Source organism: Ictalurus punctatus, chromosome 1 (assembly GCF_001660625.3).
Source record: "Ictalurus punctatus breed USDA103 chromosome 1, Coco_2.0, whole genome shotgun sequence".
Lineage (NCBI taxonomy): Eukaryota > Metazoa > Chordata > Actinopteri > Siluriformes > Ictaluridae > Ictalurus > Ictalurus punctatus.
The window spans coordinates 31,741,678-31,768,081 of NC_030416.2; the positions used below are offsets into that span (position 1 = coordinate 31,741,678).

The 26,404-nt window shown below is 40.5% G+C and overlaps 3 protein-coding genes and 1 long non-coding RNA gene across 7 annotated transcripts in view; 3 read left to right on the forward strand and 1 right to left on the reverse strand.

The window, feature by feature from the left end:
• LOC108272149 (NEDD4-like E3 ubiquitin-protein ligase WWP1) overlaps window positions 1-4,052 on the forward strand; it is a 51,437-nt gene extending 47,385 nt beyond the window's left edge. For all 3 annotated transcript variants that reach the window (XM_053683932.1, XM_053683941.1, XM_053683944.1), the window contains one exon: window positions 116-4,052. In XM_053683932.1, the coding sequence (XP_053539907.1) occupies window positions 116-215 (100 nt within the window). In that variant the 3' untranslated portion in view covers window positions 216-4,052. The remainder of the gene's footprint in view (window positions 1-115) is intronic.
• rmdn1 (regulator of microtubule dynamics 1) lies at window positions 3,836-11,262 on the reverse strand. Its single transcript, XM_017480419.3, has 10 exons — window positions 11,128-11,262; window positions 10,127-10,232; window positions 9,917-10,004; window positions 7,313-7,472; window positions 7,125-7,214; window positions 6,121-6,176; window positions 5,915-6,002; window positions 4,988-5,018; window positions 4,738-4,871; window positions 3,836-4,154 (listed from the first exon to the last, which is right to left on the reverse strand). Exons 1-10 carry the CDS (start codon window positions 11,218-11,220, stop codon window positions 4,110-4,112), a joined length of 891 nt encoding a protein of 296 aa, XP_017335908.1. The 5' UTR covers window positions 11,221-11,262; the 3' UTR covers window positions 3,836-4,109.
• LOC128634049 (uncharacterized) lies at window positions 9,920-11,341 on the forward strand. Its single transcript, XR_008397238.1, has 2 exons — window positions 9,920-10,060; window positions 11,075-11,341. It is a non-coding gene; the product is annotated as an uncharacterized LOC128634049 (long non-coding RNA).
• A 1,761-nt stretch (window positions 11,342-13,102) lies between these two features.
• On the forward strand, window positions 13,103-22,676 carry eci2 (enoyl-CoA delta isomerase 2). Of its 2 annotated transcripts, XM_053683959.1 has the most exons (11): window positions 13,121-13,260; window positions 13,863-15,323; window positions 15,537-15,681; window positions 15,931-16,029; window positions 16,724-16,909; window positions 18,670-18,739; window positions 18,831-18,933; window positions 19,025-19,145; window positions 19,238-19,327; window positions 19,926-20,069; window positions 21,833-22,676. In XM_053683959.1, the coding sequence occupies exons 3-11, from the start codon at window positions 15,574-15,576 to the stop codon at window positions 21,986-21,988; spliced, it is 1,077 nt and encodes a 358-aa protein (XP_053539934.1). In that variant the 5' UTR covers window positions 13,121-13,260; window positions 13,863-15,323; window positions 15,537-15,573; the 3' UTR covers window positions 21,989-22,676. The 2 variants fall into 2 exon arrangements, with proteins under 2 accessions (XP_017335949.1, XP_053539934.1); XM_017480460.3 differs by lacking the exon at window positions 13,863-15,323 and having other exon boundaries at window positions 13,103-13,260.
• The last annotated feature ends 3,728 nt before the right edge of the window (window positions 22,677-26,404 follow it).

Below are 26,404 nucleotides of genomic sequence, written 5' to 3' on the forward strand. Positions count from 1 at the left end.
TCTGTCTTACTTCTATACCTCACAACGTTCCGGCTTTCTGCTCTCAGCCGTGTCGTGCGTTTTCCGCTTTTCCGTTTCTCACGTTGTATTTTTTTTTTTTTCTGACTTTCTGCAGCTTTAATCGCCTGGACCTTCCCCCGTACAAAAGCTTCGAACAGTTAAAAGAGAAGCTGCTTTTCGCCATCGAGGAAACCGAAGGATTCGGACAAGAGTAGAGAACCGTCCTCTCCGCAGCAGCGCTTCTGGCAGGACGGGGGGAGGGGGAAAAAAAACACACACACACACACACACACGAGAAAAGAAAATTGCACAGAGAACTATCAATGTACATAAGCTATTTTGTCATTTTAAACCAAATCTTAATCCGAAACCTCGTTTAGCAATCTCCATAACATTATTCCCCATGATTATGCAAGCATTTTAGCTTCTTTTGTTTTGTTTTTTTCCTTATCTTAAAGCAGAAATCTAATTGGTTATTGGTTGGTTTGTTTTTTTTTTTTTTAAGGGGATTGACACACGCGCACACACACACACACACACACACACACACACACACACAAAAGAGAGGATTTTATAATTAAAACCATAACTACAGCTCTAGTTTTATAGAGCTCGTGAAGAATGATTGTAGAGTTCAGTCCAGTGCCTGGGTTTTTTTTTTTTTTTTTTTTTTTTTTTTTTTTTTTTTTTTAAATATTATTATTATTATTATTATTATTATTATTATTATTATTTTCCGTTTGAGCTTAAATTGTGTTTGTGCTGCAGTTGCATGGCTGTCTCCAGAGAAGATCAACCTTCTCCCCTTCCCTCCCCGTCTCCCCGAGACACACGAAACTCCATGCAGTAAATCCATAATCCATGTGGCATATCATCAAAACACACGGGACAGTATTGCAGTTGTCACTTTAGACCGAAAGTATTTTTTTTTTTTCTTTCTTTCTTCTTCTTTCTCTCTCCTCAGCTGCTGCACATTTAGAGTACACGTTCTTAGACAGGAGTTCCCAGTGAAAGGACGAAGCCGCTCGCTCCCTGCACGTCACGGCTGTTCATTTACACTGAGGGCTTTAACAGGACTAGATCGAGGGAGACGGGACTGATGTTCCGTTAGCACGTTTTAGATAAGAGACGAGCAGAGTGAGAACACCGCTGCGCAAAACGTCCATCGTCGTTCTCTTGACGTATAGGAATAATAGTCGCATGAAGTCGTGGTGTTGGGTTTTTTTTTTATATATATTTTTTTTTAAATAAATGTGACCAGCTTTATCTGAAGCAGAAACAATCACGAGTTCTAGATTTGCCCGAAACGCAACTCGTCCCTGTAGCTAAGAGAATCGAACGGAACCCGTCGTGTCGATTGTGGAGCTGAAGAGAAGTTCACTGTGGCAACAAATCACTGTGCGAGTATTTGAAATATTAAAGAACACCACCCTCGAACGATTTGCATATTCGTGACGAAATCCAAAATCGACCCGCCTTCCTGTCACTATGTTGGTCTGTTTTTCCCTAAACTGAGGATTGGGATGAATCCCTCGCTTCATCTCCGCTTCAAGAGAGCGACGCAGCCGCGCTCTCAGTCTGTCCAGCTCTCTCGCCGTCTGCTCAAACAGATCAGCCTCAGCGTCCATGCTGGAAACCACCACCAAACACCATCGCCATCTTGTGTACCGGTAACTAGCCGAGCCGCGTCCCGAGACCTCGAGTCCCGGCTTTAAGTTCACGCCGACGTCTCCGCTACTTCCGCGTGACATTTAAACCGTCCTGGAAAACGGTGAGGGAGAAGCTCTCTCACTGTGGGCTCGGTGACGTCTACAGTAGTGTTCAGGAGTGTGAGAACAGGCAGCAGAGGATAAATTCGCATCACTGAAGCTTCCATGCAAGGCTTTCACGGCGCTACTCGTTTGACCTCGGTTTCCTTTCAGTTCATTTCTCTCTCCTGTTTTCGTTCCTTCATTGACGAGGTGACGTACACAGATTGTGAACCAGCAGCTAACAACACTGAACATTTAGACTGTGGAGCGTGAAGCTTGAAACTAAAAAATGATGTAACTAACAAACAACCCTTTTCAACATGTTTAAGTAAGAATGAGGTCTGGCCATTTAAAAAAAAATTTATATATATATATATATATATATAATTACATACACATCTTCCATTGTACCTTTTGTTTTAAAAGAAACCGAAATGCCAGTATGTGATTTCATTGTGCTTTAGAAATAAAGACATTTTCTATTTAAGCAAGTACATAGATTTTAAAGACCACTTTTTTTTTTGTGCAGTACCTCGACAGGAACAAGAGACGTTGCTTTTTTTTCTTTTTTTTTTCTTCTTTTTTTTAAAAATTAATTTCTTTGCCCCAGGTGTCTGGTTGTCGAGTATGTTTGTCTTTCCCATGAACTGATGCATGAACATGTCTCACAGCTAACCCTGAGTTTATTACAGACTTGAATGCTACAGGCTGTTTAAACTTGTATTTTTTTTTTTTAATTGTCCGTTATATATAATTATTTTATTTTTTTTGTTCCTTTTGTTTTGAAATGTGAAACCTACCAAAATCTGCCTCTGGTGCTTTTCTGCCACATTACTAGAACAGGGAGAAGTTCTGTCCACTTCAACGAGTGAGTTTGTCAGAGAGCTGCTACTGTTGTGTTATGATCCAGTCGTTACAGTAAAGTTCCTCACCAATGTTGGACAAGTTCCCATGCGTTCATTAATAATAATAATTAATAAAAGGATGTGCACTTCAGAGTTTGGTGAGACAGGATGCGGATCACTTTGTCTCGGCAACCGATGGCTTAAACAACAGCAAGTACACCTCCTCACTATGGCATCGTGCTTCTGTCTGAACAAATCAGCAAAACAGTGTATCAGGAAGGAATAAAACACTTCAGGACTTGCTGTTATAGTGTGAAAATGATCCATGATAATGAAGCAGAGTTACTGTTACCACCTCAGTGTTTGATTATTTTTCTATAACACATCCTGGTGTTTCATTCCTCTTAAACCACAGTGATTGCCAATTTTGACTTTAATTAATTGGTGTTATCTTTTTACCTGACTATAGTTACGTTTAACACTGAACATCCACAAGACTAACTAGTTAGTTCCCATTATAGCAGCTATAAACTTGAACAAGTAAATAAGACAAATATGGCAGTTTGAAATGTTGCCAGACGATTGCAAAATCCTCTGTCCTGAAGACTCTTCTGTGGTGGAAAATCTGCTGCTACTCGAGACTCCTCATTTACTTAAATGTTAAATAAATGTCTCCTTACAGAAAACTTTACCGTTTTTAATCAGGATCTTTTTTTTCTTGTCCATTTAGTAGTAGGCTTAAATTATTGTGAAGCATACAAGTCCCTATAACCAAGCGCTTACTATAGAAACATATCAAGTGTAACATTAGTGAGCACACTACCCCTCATATCTCTATGTGCTTGCTGAACAGCCCATGCCAGATTTAGTCCCTATTTTCTGTTAGAATAACCTCAATTAGATCATGGAGAGTGGCTGTGGGGATGTGTGTTCATTCAGCTACAAGAGCGTTAGTGAGATCAGACACTGATGTGTGAGGAGGTCTGGGGTGCAGTCAGTGTTCAGTGAGGTTGTGGTCAGGGCTCAGGCTCACACCATGTCTTGATGGAGCTCTTACACATTCTATACAATTGTGTGCTTTAAACATTGTGGCAAAAAAAGTTTCTGGAAGACCCACATATGACCGGGATGGTCAGGTGTCCACAAACTTTTAGCCATATAGCGTATGACTTGGATAAATTCTGTAAACGCATGCACGGATCTGGTTTTCTTGACCCATTTAAATATATGAGGAAAGGATGCAGAGGGAATATTTTTATTCTAGAGAACCATATTTAATAAATCTGTTTTTCTAAACTTGACTTCCAAATGCTATGAGTAATAGTTTAGGCAGACAGGATTGGTCACATTACACTCAGTGTAATTCAAATCATTAGTACTTTGTTATTATGTCTATAATAAAAGCTCGTTTTAAACCCAAGACAATAATCAAAAGGTTACGTGTTCCCTGTTAAGGCTATTGGAATTGAAATAAACGAAAAGTTTTTGTTGTTGAAATGGATGGATCCATCCGTCAGCAGTTCAGCTTCTTGAGCAGGTCACGTGCTTCTTTGTGAACCTGTTGGGAACCAAAATGGTAAATTGAGAATATAAGAACAACAAAAAGACAATGAGAATGTGTTTAAGTAAGGAATAAAAACATTTGGGGGCATGCTAAATCAACAACGGGTGATTCCCCGAAGTGGATTATTTCCCTTAGCAGCACATCCTAAAGCGTTTTATTCGACAGCAATTTTGCCAACGATTACAATTTTTTTAAAATTCGGTTATGAATGACACGTCATGCTTTCTAACTATTGGCAGTTACGTTTAATGTTGTGGAACATCAGCGAGACGAAGTAGTTCCTGTTATATCACTTGCTATACGTTATAGCGGCTATAAACAGTCGTCTCCTTACCGGTTAATAAGTAAACACACCTTAAAGAGAAACCATAAAGTGTAAACTCACTATGTGCTGACACTGGAGAGTCCTCCCATAAATGTTAAATAACTGTCTAATAGTAAACATTTGATTACTACACACATCCCTGTGAATGAGCTGCTGTTATAGAAAATGAATCAGTACCTTCGGACCAATCGGAATCAATAAGTCAGCAGCACTGCGGTATGTCAAAAATCTTACTCTCGTGGGTGTTCTAACCTGTTTGTCCTCTTCTGTAATGGCAGGATAATCTTGGGCTTTGTTAAGCCATAGAAGTGCTTTCTCCTGGTCCTTGAGCATCATGTAGGTCTTTCCAAGCATCAAAAGATTCTTGCTATAGAAGTTTGGGTCCACTGGGGAAAGAAAAAAAAAAAAAAAAAAAAAAAAACATGCTTTAAACCTAGATAATATTTTACTGTAGTGTAAATATCTGGAAATGTTAATAAACCTTAAGATGTCAGTACTGTACCTTCCTCAGCTCTCAGAAAAAACTCCAAGGCCTAATAACAACAAAATATATGCTTAGAATGCATATATAGTGGCTTGTATTTCTCCCCCCAATCCTAGTAGTGTTAGAACCTGGACCTGAAATGGACTTTCATTGGGATTGTCATGCATCTATACAAAATAATGACATTGGGGTAATAATTATTCACCCACACTTTGCTGGGAAACCCCTATAGTAGATGTCTAATCCGTTCCTATTAGAATTCATATAGAATTCATAATTAGTCAGAGAAGCAACCAAGAGGCCAAGGGCATCTCTGCAGGCACTGGGGTGTGCCACAGATCAACTGTGAGAAGCTGTTCACAGGACAACCAACAGCCTGGACAACTTCACAAACCTGGGCTTAATGGAAAACTGGCGAGCCAAATGAAATCCAGTTTGGAGTTTGCCAAAAGGCCTGTTGGAGACTCAAAACGTGAGAAAACGTTTTATGGCATGTTGAGACCAAAACTGAGGGTTTGTTTTTTTTACCCTTGGAACAGATTGCAGAAAGCCCAACACTACTCACCATCCCCTCTGTGAAGCATGGTGGCGGTAGATTCAATTGTTGGGTATGCGTTTCAACAGGAGCGACTGGGAAACTGGACAAAATACAAGGTAACCCTTGCACAAAACCTGTTCCAGTCTTCAAGAGACTTGAGACTGGAACAGACGTTCACTTTCCAACAGGACAATGACCTTAAGCTACATTTGAAGTGGTTCAAAAACAACCTAAATGAGTTAGCATGGTTAAACCAAAGTCCAGTCCTTTTGAGAAGTTCATTTCAATTCCAGGTTGTAAACACCAAAGCATAGATTTAAAAGCCAGGAATGTTCTTTCCAAACATTTAAAAAAAAAAAAAAAAAAATTATATTGCACAGGTGATCTAGTTCTGCTTAGCATTTTACCTCTTCATAGGTAGCAGTTGGTGGTGATGCGAATAGAACCGCTGCAACTTTACGCTGGTACCATGGCAATTCAGCAAAGGCAAAACACCTGAGGAGGGAAACACAAATCCAACCCGATGGCAGCCATGTTCATTTCCACTGTATCCATCAAGTGAGAATAACGGTTGGAAGTGGCTTTCTTCATCCAGCAGAAGCCGTGCACTTACCAATAACCCAGGATGTGGAAAGAAGTGGCATCTTTTGGATTAAGCTCAATAGCCCTCTGTGGAAATAGCACACACACATTCCTGATGAAACTGAGCGTAAAGAGATATAGCATACAGCCAACCCCAAAAGCATTGGCACGCTTCATGAGAATAAATGGTACAAGTGATTTTCACTTAAAGCGTCAAACATGAAGGGATAAAAGTTTTAGCATAATACTACTCCCCCCACCCCCACTACAATCTTTCTTTAGTGCACTTTTTTTCCCCTCTGCAAAATATTAGTTTCAAAATGGTCAGCCGCCCCACCCCCATATTTTAACTCGGTAACGCCTCCACAAGAGAAATAACAGCACTGAGCTCCTTCCTGTACTGTCTAATAGAGTTCGAGTTGGAGAGGATCTTGGAAACTCCTCTATGGGCAACATTTCCCCACTAGGTTTGTGCAGGTGAACCTCCTGCTTCAATTCGGCTCAAATCCAGAGACTGAGATATGGTGGTTGCAAAACTCAAGGGATTTTGTTACGCAGCCATTTTTGCACTCCGAACAAGTCGTAACCTCCTGGCAGAGGCAAGCAGGTTTTCGGCTAAAGTATTCTGCTGCTCGGTGGAATTCTTGATGCTATTCATTTTAGGTCCCTAAACCACCAGATACAAAAACCGCTCTGAAGCGTCCTTGACCGTATTTTAATAATTTAGAGATGTCAATCAGCCTATAAACACATGTCTGAACCAGGGAAGGAAACCAGAGTACCCAGAGAAAACCTCTAAAGCATGGGGAGAACATGCAAACTCATGTTGCGCACACAGAGCAGAGATGGGAATCAAACCCCCAACCCCAGAGGTGCGAGGCAAATCTACTAAGCTACCATCCCCCCCCCCCTTGTTTAACCCAAATGTGTGAGAGAAAAGTTCTCATTTGTAAGAGGAAACATGGACTGTCTGTGCTTATCAGAACGAAACTAATAATTAAATACTCTGCTATGTTCAGAGAATGATCAACTTACCTCCAAATGCTCCTTAATGATGAAGGAATTTCCAATTTTAACTTTGATCCCTTCATAGTCTCCTACATCACTTAAGCAAACAGCATACCACTTTAAAAAGTAAAGGGGGGGGGGGGGGGGGGGGTTAACATGTTAAGAGATTCACTCATCCAAGAAAAACTGATGGAACACTAAAGCACATGTAGTACTTTGTGTGCAGCAAAGCAGGCTTCGTTTTTCTCCAGAGCTTTTTTGGCGTAGTCAAATGCCTCATAGGTGAGTTTTTTCTTCTGGTCAGCGGTCATGTTGTTCAGCAAAGTGAGGTCGCGTGAAGCTCGAGCCAGTCTCCACAGAAACTCCGCATCGTCGCTAACGACAGAGGAAAAGGCTGCGTTACTCAAACTAAACACGATAGAGTAGGGTTTGGAGTTTTGAAAGGGTTTCCCCCCCCCACAGCACATACGGTGAACAGTGATCAGAGATAATGAATAATGAAAGGGCAACATTCTTTTCTACAATAAAAACGCATCTATACTGGATTTGGAAGGCTCCTTGAATTCTCAGAGCGCGTTAACGCTTAAACGTGTTCGGCTTCGAATGATTTCTAGGTTGATCGGTGGCAGGTTAAGGAGATGAGGCATTGACTTTTCCTAATTTGACTTAAGGTTTGTATGTGCAAGACCTAGTGACACTGCACTGAATCGAGTGGTCTGGAGGTCAATAGCTGCGTTTACATGGACAACAATAATCCACTCTTAATCTGATTAAGACCATACTCTAATTAAGAAACTACCATGTAAACAGCCGTTTTTACTTACCTCAATCTAATTAAGGTCACAATCGAAGTAAGCAATAATCTAATTAAGACAGGTGGAGTACTCCTGTTTTAGTCGCATTATGGACGTGTATTACAGACATGTAAACACCTTAATCACATTATGAACGTCGTGTGGGAGTTTTCACTGCATTTTGCGACAGGACACGATCACACACGGCAGCGCAACTGTTTTACGGCGAACAAGAGAGCTCGGCTGTGTCCCAAATCGCATACTTTCCTACTATAGGCCTGCAGTGGGGAAAAAATACATGCATCTCAGCTACTATATAGATGGTAACTACGCGATTTGGGATACACCCATTGGCTTCAAGCAGTTGTCTGTTTGTACGTACAGCATGACAAATACAAATAATTAACTGCACTTAAAGTGTTCGTAAGAAATTAAATAAAGACACCCAAAACTGTATACGGTTCCATAACAAAGACCAACTTTATGTTGAAATTTACTTTTCACTTTACGTGAAATTCTGGAGGGACGTCGGACGTAATGACGTGTGCTGTTAATCTAATTATGATCTATAACATGTAAAACGGGAACATGACTGGAGTATTCTAAAAGCGACTCATGTAAACACCTTAATCACATTATTATCTTACTCAGAGTAAGGTTAATAATTAGATTACTGCTGTCCATGTAAACGTAGTCAATGTCATGGGACAAACCAGAAAACAGCCTCACGTTCTGTCAGAACACCTTACAAATAATGATTCTCAACAACTAGCTTTCATTTGTAAATATAAAAATGTGCAAATTCCCCTAATAGTCCTGTTTAAATAAAAAAAGTCGCCAAGACATTGATGAACTTTGACACTTTTTTTTAAATAATACAACGTGTCCCAAAAGTCTCTATACACAATGGAAATTAACACTTTTTTTGGCATAAATTTTGCATACTTTATATTGGTCTTTTTTCCCCCCTTTTAAAATGCCTTTGACAAAAGTAGAATGTATTGGAATCACTCTCATGGCTGGATTGGGAAGCTGTCGCAAGGTTGCGATGGACATGCAAGTACATCCATACGATCAAAATTATTCAACCCCCATTGCAAATCCGGTTTATTGTCAAAATGTACAGGCTTTCAGCTGGGCGAATACGAGTTCATCATGAGTGGGAGAGACGACCCCCTCCGTGTGCGTTTACAAAACACACGGCTGTGGCTCAGGTGGTAGAGCGGGTTGTCCACTAATCGTAGGGTTGGCGGTTCGATTCCCGGCCCACGTGACTCCACATGCCGAAGTGTCCTTGGGCAAGACACTGAACCCCAAATTGCTCCTGATGGCAAGTTAGCGCCTTCTGCTACCATTGGTGCGTTTGTGTGAATGAGAGTGTAAAGCGCTATAAGTGCAGACCATTTACAAAGAAATGGCAATCATGTAGGAGATTGTTCAGCTACATTTTGCCAAAAAAAAAAAAAAAAAAGTGTTAATTTCCCCTGTGTATTGAGACTTTTGGGACACCCTGTAATTTAAAAATTGTAGGCTGCGCTGTTTAATGTGATGTTCATGAAGAAACTGTGTTGGTATGCCAAAATTCTATTAAATCCTCAATTCTTAACCCCCCCCCCCCATTCTTGGGGCGATACTGCAGGCCACAACAATAACCCCTGCCATAATAAATAAATGAATCTTTTTGCAATGCTGGACTATTTTTGGATTTTATTCCATATTACTTTGTATTTTCTGACCTTTTTTTGCTTTGACAACAGAATATCCAAATCCTCAGTAATTAAACCCAGGTCTGGAACCGAGTACTTATGAATAATTCCAGCTCTGTGGCCGGTCTATTGTGTTACATAAGTAATCCGAGCAAGTTTCGGGAAGCTTTTCGTCGCTGCCAGCTCTGAGAGTACTAAAGGGCATCGCCTGCAAGTAACACTCCTCTTCCTTTCTACCGGTCACACGATGCCTGTTAGTTATGTCTAGGAAGTCGAAATTCATTCCGATCTGAGAATAATAAGAAAGCGTATTGCCTACCTGTCCTTATACTGTAGCAGGAGCTTGTAAAGTTTCTCGGTTTCTCCGCAGCTGTATAAGTAGTCGGCTTGTTCTACGACTTCATCGGCTGAACAGAAAGGAAAAGGAGACTCTGGAGTCATAGATTTCCTTCATCCTGATACGGTATATCGTACACATGAACAGACGCTTAGATATTAACCTAAAAAGCTTAGGTTTTAAAAACTTTACCTTTGTCAAGTGCAAACACTGCAGTTGCACAAGATACTCTCCTGAGGGTTTCATATCCCAGATAAGATAGTGGAGGTAAAGTGAGGAGAAACGTAGTGTTCCGAGCCTGATGTTGGGTTATAAAACAACAAGTTACACAGACATAAAACAAGAAGAAGTGACAGGGTCCAAAATCTTTTTGGGGGGAGGGGTGGGGGGAAATACAAAGAGAAGAGGTGCATTAATATTTAATCTTTTTTTGGGGGTTGTGTGTCCATCCTAGATTCTCATTATGGTTATATAAGGCTACGAGAACGAGTGGTTGAAAGTGTATAAGATTTATATGGAATTATCAGTGTAGCCAGCAGATGAACTGATTAGATTTATAAACAGGGTCAAGGTCACAGCAAGGTCAAATGTCTGAAACAGTTCTTCAACAATAGCTTCTTTGCTGTTTGTTATACAGAGATGTTACTGACACGTTCATGTTCAGGAATAAAAAGACCATTTTCTAAATGTTTTTGCCATCAGGTATTTGAGGTACAATCCCCTCTGAAAGAATCAGAACAACAAGGCAATATTCTATTGTTTTCACTGTACACTGAAGGCATTTGGGTTTGAGATCAAAAGATGAGTATTATGAAATGACAGATCAGAATTTCAGCCTTCATTTCCTAATGGTTACATCTAGACAGCTACCAAAACAACCCCCAGCCCCACCCCCTCCCATCATTACAGCCCCCCATCATTACAGCCCCGCCCCCCCCATCATTACAGCCCCGCCCCCCAGCACAGCCCTGAAGTTATTTCTAAAAGTTCATGAACATTAATAAAGATGATAAGGTGATAAGTAATGCAGTGGGTTAAAAATAAATAAATAAAGCATGTTAGATTCCAACAAACATAAAAGGCAAGACAACAAAAAGTAGAAGAAGTGCAAAGTGTGTATTTATTGTTTTTATCCTTCAGACCCCTTTAATGCCTGAGAGATGTTTGGATGTTTATGGTGGTGAAGGTCTTACAGTGTTTGCGCTCCTGCGGAAAGAGCCCCAGTGTCGCCGCGTTACTCCGCTCACCACACGCCGGAAAGCCCGCAGCGGAGAGACAGCGGCCATGTCTTCACACCGACAACCCCGCAAAGTCACCTCACACAACCTGCTACGAAGCAGAGTGCAACGATTCCCAGCTCATTGCTCTTTAATTCCGCCTCCCACAATGTGAAACCAACTCCAGTGGCGGAGAGGACTTCCGGTAGAGTTAGGAGACATATTACAAAATAAAAGTCATCATAAACGCACGCTATTTGTGTGTGTGTTCTCGTTGTTTTTGGTTTTTAAACTAAAACAAGATATCAGCAAAATAGCAAACATATCGCACTGAAATCAAACAACCACGCAAAAATAAACTTATATTATCAACCACGCAATAATTCCACACAGGCCATGTCTCAATCATGGAGAAGGGGCTTCCTACATGCAAACTGCGAGTAGGGCTTAATTAGTAAGAAGCCACAGGTGTTCTCATTAAGATTTGGCCAGCCAATCAAATCACATGATGGTAGCAGAATTTTCTACAGTGGTTAATTATTTTTAATGGTGCTAATGAATTCAGTTCAGTGATGCAAACATTCAATTTAGTCCAATCCACAAATATATTCAAACCTATTTAAAACCCATTTTAGTGCACAAAATCTAATGTTTATAGTTCTTTTTAAAGGAAGAAACATGTATTAAAAGTGAATGTTTAATTCGCATTTTAGTTGGTTTTAATTGCTTGTTGCTTTCTGGTAAACCAGATCACAGTCCTGGTTGCCAGATTGGGTTCAATCAATGTCCATTTGAAACAATTTACCACATAGATGCCCATTTCAAACAATTTCTATATTATGAATTGAATTTGGTGCATTGTTTAGAGTTAGCACATATTTGGAGAGAAATAAAAGGAAACAGCATTGATTAATTTTGCATCGAAGGCTAATGTTTCATTAATTATGATAACATACTAACGGCTAACATGATTTTTAGCTCATTAGCTTTTGTGTAAAGAAGCCAGTCAAGGCTTAATCCGTACTACAGATAGATTTGTTACATTTATACAGTGTGGTGTAAAATATGCTCAGTTAAAATGAATGATATGTATAATAGGTTAGCTGGTGAATTTTCTGTGAGAGCAGTTCCAGGCAAATCACAGATTTATATTAACATGCTCGTACTAGTGTGTTAATCATCGAACGTAAATCAAAAAGAGGGTCGTGTAAATGAAGGGCATTAATGTTACAGGCTACAATGCAACACAAACAGGGGTTTATTTCTCAAGAATAATTTCATGAAGTACCAGGTTTTGGAGAAGTGTAGAGGCAACTCTGGTTTAAAATCCTAATAAAACAGGAGTAGGACACAAGAACATCAGTGAATCAGAACTGGATTTAAATAAACAAGACATCAGTTAAAAAAGAAAACAAAGAAAAGTGGGAAAAGGATGGAAAATAAACTAGAAAAGAAAGAAAGAAAGAAAGAAAGAAAGAAAGAAAGAAAGAAAGAAAGAAAATGGATGTTACGGAAGAGAGGCAGGAAGAAAGAAATTAAGGAAGGGATTGAAGAAGGATGGAAAAGAAAGGAAATGAAAGCCAGACAAAGAAAGGTAGGAAGGAAGTTATGACAGAAGGACAGAAAGAAAAGGAGGAAGAAAAAAGAGAGGAAGGAAGGAATTTATGAAAGAAGGACAGAACTAAAAAAAATGAAAGAGAAAGAAAGAAAGAAATAAGGTTATGAAAGAAGGACAGAAAGAAAACGGGAAGGAAGTTATGGAAGATGGACAGAAAGAAAGAAATGGAGTTATGAAAGAAGGACAGAAAGAAAAGGGTAAGAAATGAAGGAAGTTATGTAAGAAGGACAGAAAGAAAGAAAATGAATTTTGAAAGAAGAAAATAAATAAAGAATCGGCTCTTTTCACCTTGAAAGAGCCGATTCAAAGAGCCGACTAGATCGCAACCGACACATCCCCATTGGCCCGCGCTTGAGTGGGCGTGGTTTATGGGGTGTCGGTGACACGGGAAGCTCCGGTGTTGGACGGTCCAGGGTTTGAACTTTGTCTTTGTGTACTTTTACAGTCGATATGAACCGTATTTTTTCATTGCGATTTCTCCGCTTTTCAAGGTGAGCACCCGAAAAAAAACATCCTTCTGAAGTACTATCTCAGTTTGCCGGCGGTTTTAGAGTGTTCGCTAGCTAGCCGATTCCAATAATACACACAGGGCACTGTGAAGGGTGTAGTGTCTTTCAGACATGTCTGTTATTATATCCATCCTATGTAGTGCATGAAGGGAGAAGCGCCCTATATGTGACTCGGGCTAGTTAGCAGCAGCTTGTGTACATGATATGATATAAAGTGAGGGTTTTTTTTTTGTTGTTGTTTGCTTGTTTGTTTTTTAATACTTATAAGTATTACTTACAAAATTTTTACATAAAAACAGAGCAGAAATATTTGAATTTAACGTTAAAACTTGTTTTAAACGGCGGTAGTTAGCTTAGCTAGCTTGACTGGCTAAGAGCCCTGACCTTTGTAACACTTGTACTTCAGTGCAATGATTTTTCATATGCATCACCATCTGTAATATGATATTAGGACCAGAATGTAGTCTATGTGCCAGACACTTTGGAAGACAATGACCATGAAGAAAAGTTGAGACCTCCACCCTGAAGCAGAGTTTGTGGACATCTGACTGACCATCATTTTCCATACCGCTTATCCTACACAGGGTCGTGGTGGAATCTGGATCCTATCCCAGGGAACAAGACGGGGGACGCAACCCATCACAGGGCACAATCACACACGCATTCACACAATATGGAAAGTTTGGAAATCCCAGTCAGCCTACAGTGCATGTTTTTGGACTGGGGAAGGAAACCGGAGTACCTGGAGGAAATCCCCGAAGCATGGGAGAACATCCACGCAGAGCGGAGACGGGAATCGAACCCTCAAACCCGGATGACCATTGTCACAAAGCAGCTTTACGGAAATGTATAAATTCCAGATACAGATTTTAAGTGTATGAATTTATCCCTAATGAGCAAGCCAGGGGCGACGGTGGTGAGGAAAATCTCCCTGAGACGACACGAGGAAGAAACTTTGAGAGGAAACGGACTCGAAAGGAAACCCGTCCTCATCTGGGTGACACCGGATAGTGCGATTATAAATAAATCCCTTCTATAACTGTGTACTATAGCGTCAAAACGTGCTGATTGTGTTACGAGTCATTTCTGAATTCGTTATTAGTTTTAAATTAAAGTCTATTGTATCAAACTGAACTTATTTAACTGTTCAGTAATGGAGGCTTGAGTGCAAACTGTTCTTAGTGTTTTCAGCCCTAAGGCAATGCAAGGAAGAACATCCACAGCCTTCTGTGTGGTTTCTGTCACTAGGTTTTGGAGCGTGGCTGTGGGGATCATGTGTGATCGTTCAGCTACAAGAGTATTAGAGAGATCAGACACTGATGTTGTGTGAGGAGGTCTGGGGTGCAGTCGGTGTTCCAGTTCATCCTAAAGGTGTTCAGTAGGGTTGAGGTCAGGGCTCTGTACAGGACACTCGAGATCTTCCAGTCCAACTGTAACACACCATGTCTTCATGGAGCTCGCTTTGTGCACAGGGGCGTTGTCATACTGGAACAGGTTTTAGTTCTGCTACAGCAAACAAAGACGTTCAATACAACTGTGTCCTTCCAACTGTGAGGCAAAAGTTTTGGGAAGAACCACACATGCGTGTGATGGTCAAGTGTCCATAAACTTTTGGCCAAATAGTGTGCTGCATTAATTTGTTCGTCGCTTGCTGTATGTTCATTATTTCTGTGGGAAGTTAATGGTTTTGTTCCACTGAAATGGTGTTTAATAGGAGAGTCAGAAACACAAAGAACAGCGTTCGGGTTTCGCTGTTACCTCCAATAAACAAATACGCAAACGCTTCTTCGTTTTACTCCCAGTACGGAGTCGATTATGCAGTGTCCTGTTAATAAGAAATCCAATGTAGAAGTAGCGGAGATGGAAAACGTTGGACTCAGAGTTCGAGAATGAAATGCAGATGTACGACAGAGTTACACAGGTGTTGCTGGTGGTATCGAACCTGAAAGCTGGAGCTTTGGAAGCTGAACTGTTTAAGCCGAGTGTACAGGTGCGGAGGTTAGAGAGCTGAACAGAGAAAATGCATTATGGACGCTACTGAACAGGTGCATTATAATTTTTATTTATTTATTTTTAAATGAAGTGATCAGTCATTCAGGATGAATTTTATTTCCTTTAACATTGATATATATGTATGTGTGTATATATACACACACACACACACACACAAATGTGACATTAGCTGAGGTAGTTGTCTTGAATTTGTCTATAATATATAACACCTCGCCTGTACACCTCTTCTTGTGTGTTTTTTTTAGGATTCCCAGAGTTCGTCTGCACACCGCTGGTGCACTTATGGCAGCGTCAGTGGAGGACTTTAACCAGGCCAAGGTTCAACTCGGGACACTAAAGAAGGACCCCGGCAATGAGCTCAAACTCAAGATCTATGCCCTGTTCAAACAGGTGAAGATAATTATATGGCCATGTTTCGTCTGAAATGCCGGTTACTTGATGTTATTTTCACGTTGTGTAAAAGCAGTATCGCTCATGCAGTCGTGCAGTTATACTGAATATCAGCACGGCTGTGATTAGCTACATTCAGCATAACTGCACTCTTGCTCACGCAGAATTACTTAATACTATTAATAATAATGATGATGATGATGATGTGCGAGTCTCTCACTTTTTTGACTCTTGTGTGCGCGTGATCAGGCCACACAGGGACCCTGTAACACTCCGAAACCGGGAATGTTGGACTTCGTGAACAAGGCAAAGTGGGACGCCTGGAAGTCTCTGGGTGCTTTGCCACAGGTAAGCTGATGAAGCTTAATCGTTTAATCGTATCTGTGTTTTTCAACCGATAAAACCTCCTGACATCCAAAAACATGGTCTTTTTATTGGCAGAGAGGGAACGGTCTGTTTTGACCTGATCACGATGACATGTAGTGTCATCTGTTAGACCGGATGGGTTAAATGAGACCTGAACGCCGTAAATAGCTTGGATCCAATTGGAGTTAAACCTATACTGATTGGTTATGGTTCACGTCTCGCATGCTATTTCTTCTTAGCAGAAAGCGCTGCCAAATCAGTGCTGTACATGTTGGATGGAAGTGCAGCTAAACCACACAGAAGTTAAGCGCTTGGCTGCATTCAAATGAATCCGTCCGCTACGTTGCGTTCGGATTAATTTATTTATTTTTTAACTGGTAGAGACGGTGTTCAGCGGCGTGTTCTCATATGATTGTCCCGTCAAAAGAAAAGCTTGATGTCAGGTCATATGAAGCCCTAATGACTACTCGCCATCACTACTTTTCACTAGAGCGATGTTGGGAAAGCAAGCCAGCCGAGCGTTTGACTTAACACGCTATTAGACATTAAACAGGGATACATAAATCTGAAAGAGCAAACAGAAATGTTGGCTATTGTGTATTAGATTTCCTTAACGGAAACCATAACCAAAGCCTTAATGAGCACACTGTTCCTCTCTCGTTCTGTGTCCTCTCAGGATGACGCCAGGCAGCAGTATGTGGACCTGATCTCGTCTCTGGTGGCTGCAGAGGGACCTCCGGCAGCAGAAGCTTCACCCACAGGAAGTGAGAAAGCCTTCCAGACGCTGCAGGTCACCACGGAGGACGGCATCACCACCATCCGACTCAACAGACCACAGAAGAAGAACGCCATCACCGTCGAGGTATGCCGAGGTATCGGGCCAGGTCTCAACAACCTGTCCTCCTGCGTCGCGTTGCTCTGTCTCGGCTGTGCCAGCGAGGTTACTCTAGTTGAGATAGTCAGAACAGTAATTCATGATTTCCTTTCAGAAAAAAAAACAAAACACAATGTGATTCCCCAGATGTACAAACACACAGGTGCATATACAGGTGCATCTTAAAAAAACGTGAATATCGTGGAAAAGTTCGTTTTTATCCGTAATTAAATTATGTACTCTAGATTCATTACACATAAAGTGAAACATTTCAAGCCTTTTTTTTGTTTGTTTTAATCTTGATTACATCTTACAGCTCAGGAAAAAATCCAGTATCACAAAATATTACAATAAAGAATTTATAATACAGAAATGTCGACCTGAGAAGATCTCTAATCAGATAATTAACTCCAAACACCTGCAAAGGTTTCCTGAGCCTTTAATCTCTGTCTGATTCAGTACACAACCACAATCACGGGGAAGATGAAAGTAAATGTTGCATTTCATTTGGAAATCAAGGTTCCAGGGTCTGGAGGAAGAGTGGAGAGGAACAGAATCCAAGTTGCTTGAAGTCCAGTGTGAAGTTTCGACAGTCAGTGATGATTTGCGGTGCCATGTCATCTGCTGGTGTCGGTCCACTGTGTTTTCTCAAGTCGACAGTCGATGCAGCGTCTACCAGGAGATTTTAGATCACTTCATGCTTCCATCTGCTGACGAGCTTTATGGAGATGCTGATTTCCTTCTCCAGCAGGACTCGGCACCTGCCCACAGTGCCGAAACTACTAGTAACTGGTTTACTGACCGTGGTATTACTGTGCTTGATTGTCCAGCCGACTCGTCTGACCCGAACCCCATAGAATATCTATGAGAGACACCGGACCCAACAATACAGACGAGCTGAAGGCCGCTATCAAAGCAACCTGGACTTCCAGAACACCTCAGCAGTGCTACAGGCTGATTGCCTCCATGCCACGCCGCATTGATGCAGTAATCCATACAAAAGGATTAAAGCCCCGACCGAGTATCAGTGCATAAATGAACATACTTTTCAGAAGGTTGACATTTCTGTATTATTAATTCTTTGTTCTAATATTTTGAGATACTGGATTTTTGATTTCCGTGAGCTGCAACCCGTAATCATCAAGATTAAAACGAAAAAAAAGGCCGGAAATATTTCACTTTATGTGTAATGAATCTAGGATATATGAAAGTTCCACGTTTTGAATGAAATTCTAATTTTTGAGATGTCCCTGTATATCCAGATAATCTCTTAACAGGGTTATGTTTGCATTTTACATTTTGGTTCTTGCTTCATTTGAAATGCATGAATTTGATTCTCCTGCCACCTACTGGTCATTGTTAGTAACTGAAAACAAATATACTATGTGCAACAAATAAGTATAACAGAATATGCAGTGAGGTCCAAAAGTCTGAGGGCACTCGTGAAAATGCTTGTATTTTGCATTCTTTTCTAATTTGATACAACAGTTTTCATTACAAATGATATTATTGGCAACAACTCGAGTCTTTGAAATATTTTCATGAATTTCAGCGTTTCTTAGTTTTTCGTTTGTCCCCTTTGGTACACAAAAACAGTAAACTATTTAAAAACTTTTCATTACTTGTCAAATAAACGATGATAGGAAACAGGAAAAAGCTTAATCATTTAATGTTTCAGTGTCATCATCTCATCATTATCCCACTGTCCGACGTTAGAGATATCACATGAGCGATTTGTTTTGTTCTAGATGTATAATGAGCTGATGGAGGCTCTGGACCTCGCTGGGAAAAACGACTCTGTCATTACAGTCCTCACAGGTACAGCACGCTAGATTCAAGCGGATCACTTTGACTTGTTTATATCGAGAGCATGGGATATTTTTTGCCCTTACTCGTTTCGTCTCGACAGGCAGTGGGGATTACTACTGCAGTGGCAACGACCTGAACAACTTCAGTAAAATCCCAGAGGGTGGTGTTGAGAAGATGGCTAAGGATTCTGGAGAGCTCCTGAGGTAAACGTAAAATCGTTCCGATTTCTTTCCGTGTATTTTAAATCTGTGGTCAGGAGTGTGGTCTTAATATTTGTCGGGTTACTAATCACAGGCGGTATGTGAAAGCCTACATCGACTTCCCGAAGCCTCTGGCTGCTGTTGTAAACGGACCAGCTGTAGGAATTTCCGTCACCGTACTCGGCCTCTTCGACATCGTCTACGCTACGGAATGTGTGAGCTGAATGAGATCGTGTTAACCTATCACATGATTTCTGGTGAAATAATGCTATGTTCTGAGCGTTTTTCCTCTCTGTCTCACCTTTAGGCGACATTCCACACCCCTTTCAGCAATCTGGGACAGAGTCCCGAGGGCTGCTCATCATACACCTTCCCTAAAATAATGGGAGCTGCAAAGGTAAACACACTTTTCTGTTTAAACAAAGTCTGCTGCTGAGTAAGTAAAGAAAGTAAACACTGAATGAACACACACAAATATAATCAATCTCTCTAATCATTACATATTAATATGAACGCAAATCGAATCAATAAAGCAGTAGGTAATGATGCTGGCTCACAGCTCCAGGGTCCCAGGTTTGAACCTAAGCTCAGGGTACTGTCTGTGCAGAGTTTCTGATGGGTTTCCTCCAAACTCCCAAAAACATGCCAGTAGGTGGATTGGCGAAGATAAATCGCATCTGTGAGTGAACTGCAGTGGACTGGCATCCCATTCAGGCTGTATTCCCTCCTCACAACCAGTGTTCCCTGGATAAGCTCCAGATCCACTGCGAGGATAAAGCCTTTAGTGAAATTCTAATGTAATCTTGCAGTTTACTCCTGGGGCTTAAATCTAACTGTGCTTCTAGATGAGATGTGCAGAGTTTCTGTTCAGGAAAGCACACAGCTTTGCGAAATTTACACAGAAGAAAATGTCAATTTATTGACTCAGTGAATGCACTATTTGCATGAAATGCTATAAGCTAAATTTCTAAATTCTCCGTGTTATGTGTGTCCAGGCCAGTGAGATGCTCTTGTTCAATAAGAAGCTGACGGCTACACAGGCATGTGAACTGGGACTAGTGACGGAAGTTTTTCCTGACAGCACCTTTCAGTCTGAGGTCTGGACCAGGCTAAAGGCCTACTCCAAACTGCCTCCAAATGTAAGTAATACCATGGTTCATCTTGATTTGACACTTTCAACAACTTAATAAATTACAGCCAGTAACTACAACCCAAGTTCCAAAAAAGTTGGGATGCGGTGTGAAATGTAAATAAATGTCAATAAAAACAGAACGCAATGATTTGCAAATCTCATAAACCCACGTCATTCATAATAGAAAATAGAAAACATATCGAATGTTTAAACTGAGGAAATGTACCATTTTAAGTGAAAAATAAGGTAATGTTGAATTTGATGGCCGCAACACGTCTCAAAAAAGTTGGGATGGAGCCAGCAAAAGGCTGGAAAAGGAAGTGTTGCTAAAAAGAAACAGCTGGAGGAACATTTTGTAACTAATTAGGTTAATTGGCAGAAGGTCAGTAGCATGATTGGGTATAAAAATAGTATCTTAGAGAGGTAGAGTCTCAGAAGTAAAGATGGGATGGAATCTGGATGGAAGAATATGTTGCTCTATAACCTGTATATACCTTTCAGCGTTGATGGTGCCTTTCCAGATGTGCAGTCTGCCCATTCCATAGGCACTAATGTACCCCCATATATATATATATAAAAAGCCGGATGGTCCCTCTCCTCTTTAGGCCTCTTTAGTTTAGAGGACGTGTCGTCCATGGTTTCCAAAAAGAATTTCAAATTTCGATTCATCTGACCACAGAACAGTTTTCCATTTTACCTCAGTCCATTTTAAATGAGCTTTGGCCCAGAGACGATGGTGGCGTTTATGGATCATGTTCACGTATGGCTTCTTCTTTGCATGATCGAGCTTTAACCAGTATTTGTGGATGGTATGGTGAACTGTGTTCACAGACAGTGAGTTCTGGAGGTGTTTCTGAGCCCATGCAGTGATTTCCATTACAGAACCATGCCTGTTTTTAATGCAGTGCCGCCTGAGGGCCTGAAGATCACGGGCATGAAGTATTGATTTTCACCCTTGCCCCTTGCACATAGAGATTTCTCCAGATTTTTGGAATCTTTTGATGATGATATATACTATAGATGATGAGATATTCATAGTCTTCGCAATATTACATTGAGGAACATTATTCTGAAATTGTTCCACAAATTGTAGATGCAGTTTTTCACAGGTTGGTGAACTTCTGCCCATCTTTACTTCTGAAAAGGCTCTCTAATATACTCTTTTTATACCCAATCATGTTACTGACCTGTTGCCAATTAACATCCAGCTGTTTCTTTTTAATAACACTTACTTTTCCAGCCTTTTGTTGCCTCCGTCCCAACTTTTTTGAGGCCATCAAATTCAAAATTACCTATTTTTTTTTTCTTAAAATGGTACATTTACTCAGTTTAAATATTCAATATGTTTTCTATGTTCTATTGTGAATAACATACGGGTTTATGAGATTTGCAAATCATTGCGTTCTGCTTTTATTGACATTTTACACAATGTCCCAACTTTTTTGGAATCAGGGCTGTATTTTATATGGGCAATGAAACTATATAATAACGTTATGGGTCTTTGGATGGTCAGAAATGGCAGGTCAGGTGTAAGGAGAGCTGTGACCATGCACATTGATTTGATCAGAATAATCGATATCTGTGTATGGGTCTGTTTATAGACCAAAAGGTTTTCCTTCCTTCCTTTTTAAAAATCTTATTGCTACAATACATACATTTTCTATCTTTCTGTAAAATGTCCTTTTTTTTTTTTTTCCAAGTAATATACAAGAGTTTCAAAACCTACACACAGTTCTTTCACGTTCCTGATCATGTCCTCTGTCTCCTCAGTCTCTGGCTCTGTCCAAGCAGCTGATGCGTCAGGTGGAGAAGGACAAACTCCACGCTGTGAACGACGCCGAGGTGGAGCGGCTGGTTGAGCGCTGGCTCTCTGATGAATGCATGCAGGCCATCATGAGCTTCTTCCAGGGCAAGGCCAAACTGTAACGATCAAGTTCAGTGTTCTTCACTTCAGCACAAATGGGAGATTTAGTTTATCTGGTGTTGTTTTAACCATTAACTGCTGTTTTGCAGTGATTACATACGAGAAGAAACATAACATATACAGTAATGAAAGAAATACAGCTAACATAGAGCTTGTGTTTCTTCACTGTTAGCATTATTTGCATTTTTTTTCTAGGGAACAAACTATTAAGCAAGGCAGCAAACATCAAACTTTACTGACATATAAACATTTTATAGTATGATCTGGTTTGTTTTACATGGCCAGTGCCTTAGTAAATTCACACACACACAGACTTTTCACTGTCCACTTACAGCCACTGTCCTCTTGTACATAGCATTATGCGATCTAAACTTTTGATAATTTCTGAGGATTTGTTTATATTGTTCTGAGATGAATTAATGTCATTTATTATATAAAAAAAGGTGTTAATGTCGTAACTGGCTACAAAGGCCATAGTTGAAAATAGCCTTCCACCAAATGTTTGTCGGTTTGCATGCTGTGGCCATATCAGAATGATTCTGATACAGTTAGCGATTTATTACACATCGTTATTGCTGTAGTTTAAGTTCTCTGATATGAAATATTTGATATTTCTGACAGACAGTTTCTGATGAGTGTTCCGTTTATAAAATGTTTGCTGCAGAAATAAAGTCGTTTAAGAGAGTGGCAGTACCTTTTCAGTGGGGTATCCTTTAACCGGAGGTCTATAACCATAAATCCTTTAAAAAGAGGTCTTTAACCAGAAATTCTTTAACCAGAGGTCTATAACCAGAAATTCTTTAAAAAGAGGTCTTTAACCAGAAATTCTTTAACCAGACGTCTATAACCAGAAATTCTTTAACCAGAAATCCTTTAACCAGAGTTCTATAACCAGAAATCCTTTAACCAGAGGTCTTTAACCAGAAATTCTTTAACCAGAGGTCTATAACCAGAAATTCTTTAAAAAGAGGTCTTTAACCAGAAATTCTTTAACCAGAGGTCTATAACCAGAAATTCTTTAACCAGAAATCCTTTAACCAGAGTTCTATAACCAGAAATCCTTTAACCAGAGGTCTTTAACCAGAAATTCTTTAACCAGAGGTCTATAACCAGAAATTCTTTAAAAAGAGGTCTTTAACCAGAAATTCTTTAACCAGAGGTCTATAACCAGAAATTCTTTAACCAGAAATCCTTTAACCAGAAATCCTTTAACCAGAGTTCTATAACCAGAAATCCTTTAACCAGAGGTCTATAACCAGAAATTCTTTAAAAAGAGGTCTTTAACCAGAGGTCTATAACCAGAAATTCTTTAACCAGAGGTCTATAACCAGAAATTCTTTAACCAGAAATCCTTTAACCAGAGTTCTATAACCAGAAATCCTTTAACCAGAGGTCTATAACCAGAAATTCTTTAAAAAGAGGTCTTTAACCAGAGGTCTATAACCAGAAATTCTTTAACCAGAGGTCTATAACCAGAAATTCTTTAACCAGAAATCCTTTAACCAGAGTTCTATAACCAGAAATCCTTTAACCAGAGGTCTATAACCAGAAATTCTTTAACCAGAGGTCTATAACCAGAAATCCTTTAACTAAAGGTCTATAACCAGAAATCCTTTAACTAAAGGTCTATAACCAGAAATCCTTTAACCGGAGCTCCATAACCAAAAAATCCTTTAACCGGAGACCTTTAACCAGAGTACTTGAACTTGAAGCCCAATAGAATACATTTGTCTGTTTCTTGTATGATCAGCAGGTGGCAGGCTACACCATGCAAAAGCCTGATTGTACCTTGTTTTAAAATAATTGTTTCCCATAAGCATTACTGTATCATTTAAACATAAAAAAAATGTTGCAGAAATCATACAACATAATTATTAATTATGACTGTCATTACATAATATGTAGAAAGGAAGAGTATGAAATGGTAATTTTCCTCCCATTAACTCTAAGTGCACATGTTTCCAGCCCTGGTCCAGGAGTACCCCTCTCCTACATATTTTAGTTTTTTTTTTATCCTGCTCCTATTCCCAACATCTGCTTCATCTAATCAGCTAATTAACCGCCCTTCGTGATTTGAACTGGGTGTGTTAGACCAGGGACAACACTAAAATGTGCAAGACAGGCAGTAGTCCAGGACCAGGGTTGGGAACCGGTGGCTTATTGAAGATGAAGTCTTGCTGGTAAATGGAGAATGTTTTAAAACGATCCAAGTAAAATGATTTCAGCACCAGGAAAGAGACAAGCAAAATGAGACTCAGTGTTGTTTTCCCAGCTGAAGTCACACCGGGCGTCCAGGCCTCCGCTCGTAAAGAGTCCTGCATGTGAACAGCGCACTCGAGCTCTGTGTGAGAGCAGAAAACACACCTGCACTTCCTCAGTGTGTTTGACACATGGCAGTTAAATGTCTGACACATCGCTGATGAATGAGTCTTCCCTAAGGATCCTAGCCTGCTTAGTCTAGTGCTTTGTTAAAGCAATATGTTTATCAATTAGAACTAATAGTTAAAGACACTGAATGATTATACTGTATTATAGAGACTTCAAGGTGAAAAGCTCACATGAAAGTGTCAGAACAGACCCCATGCCTATGCCTGTTCTATACAGTATCTCACATAAGTGAGTACACCCCTCACATTTTTATAAATATTTGATTATATCTTTTCATGTGACAACACTGAAGAAATGACACTTTGCTACAATGTAAAGTAGAGAGTGTACAGCTTGTGTAACAGTGTAAATTTGCTGTCCCCTCAAAATTACTCAACACACAGCCATTAATATTTAAACCGCTGGCAACAAAAGTGAGTACACCCCTAAGTGAAAATGTCCAAATTTGGCCCAAAGTGTCAATATTTTGTGTGGCCACCATTATTTTTCCAGCACTGCCTTAACCCTCTTGGGCATGGAGTTCACCAGAGCTTCACAGGTTTCCACTGGAGTCCTCTTCCACTCCTACATGACGACGTCATATAGCTGGTGGATGTTAGAGACCCTGTGCTCCTCCACCTTCCGTTTGAGGATGCCCCACAGATGCTCAATAGGGTTTAGGTCTGGAGACATGCTTGGCCAGTCCATCACCTTCACCCTCAGCTTCTTCAGCAAGGCAGTGGTTGTCTTGGAGGTGTGTTTGGCGTCATTATCATGCTGGAATACTGCATACTGATCATGCTCTGCTTCAGTATGTCACAGTACATGTTGGCATTCATGGTTCCCTCAATGAACTGTAGCTCCCCAGTGCCGGCAGCACTCATGCAGCCCCAGACCATGACACTCCCACCACCATGCTTGACTGTAGGCAAGACACACTTGTCTTTGTACTCCTCACCTGGTTGCCGCCACACACGCTTGACACCATCTGAACCAAATAAGTTTATCTTGGTCTCATCAGACCACAGGACATGGTTCCAGTAATCCATGTCCTTAGTCTGCTTGTCTTCCGCAAACTGTTTGTGGGCTTTCTTGTGCATCAACTTTAGAAGAGGCTTCCTTCTGGGACGACAGCCATGCAGACCAGTTTGATGCAGTGTGTGGCGTATGGTCTGAGCACTGACAGGCTGACCCCCCACCCCTTCAACCTCTGCAGCAATGCTGGCAGCACTCATACGTCTGTTTCCCAAACACAACCTCTGGATATGATGCTGAGCATGTGCACTCAACTTCTTTGGTCGGCCATGGCGAGGCCTGTTCTGAGTGGAACCTGTCCTGTTAAACCGCTGTATGGCCTTGGCCACCGTGCTGCAGCTCAGTGTCAGGGTCTTGGCAATCTTCTTATAGCCTAGGCCATCTTTATGTAGAGCAACAATTCTTTTTTTCAGATCCTCAGAGAGTTCTTTGCCATGAGGTGCCATGTTGCCAAGTTCCAGTGACCAGTATGAGGGAGTGTGAGTGCGATGACACCAAATTTAACACACCTGCTCCCCATTCACACCTGAGACCTTGTAACACTAACAAGTCACATGACACCAGGGAGGGAAATGGCTAATTGGGCCCAATTTGGACATTTTCACTTAGGGGTGTACTCACTTTTGTTGCCAGCGGTTTAGACATTAATGGCTGTGTGTTGAGTTATTTTGAGGGGACAGCAAATTTACACTGTTACACAAGCTGTACACTCACTACTTTACATTGTAGCAAAGTGTCATTTCTTCAGTGATGTCACATGAAAAGATATAATCAAATATTTACAAAAATGTGAGGGGTGTACTCACTTTTGTGAGATACTGTACTGTTGCTAAGGTATCAATTTTGAGAGCGGCTATATAACATTTGTATATTAGCACTATTATAACATAATAATATATTAAAGGTTGCATTCAGTAATGCAAAACAATCATAAGTAAGGAATACATCAACAAAGTGTAGCAATATGTCATTACTGAGTGACATATCACACTACATTTAATGCTGTGGAACGTCTG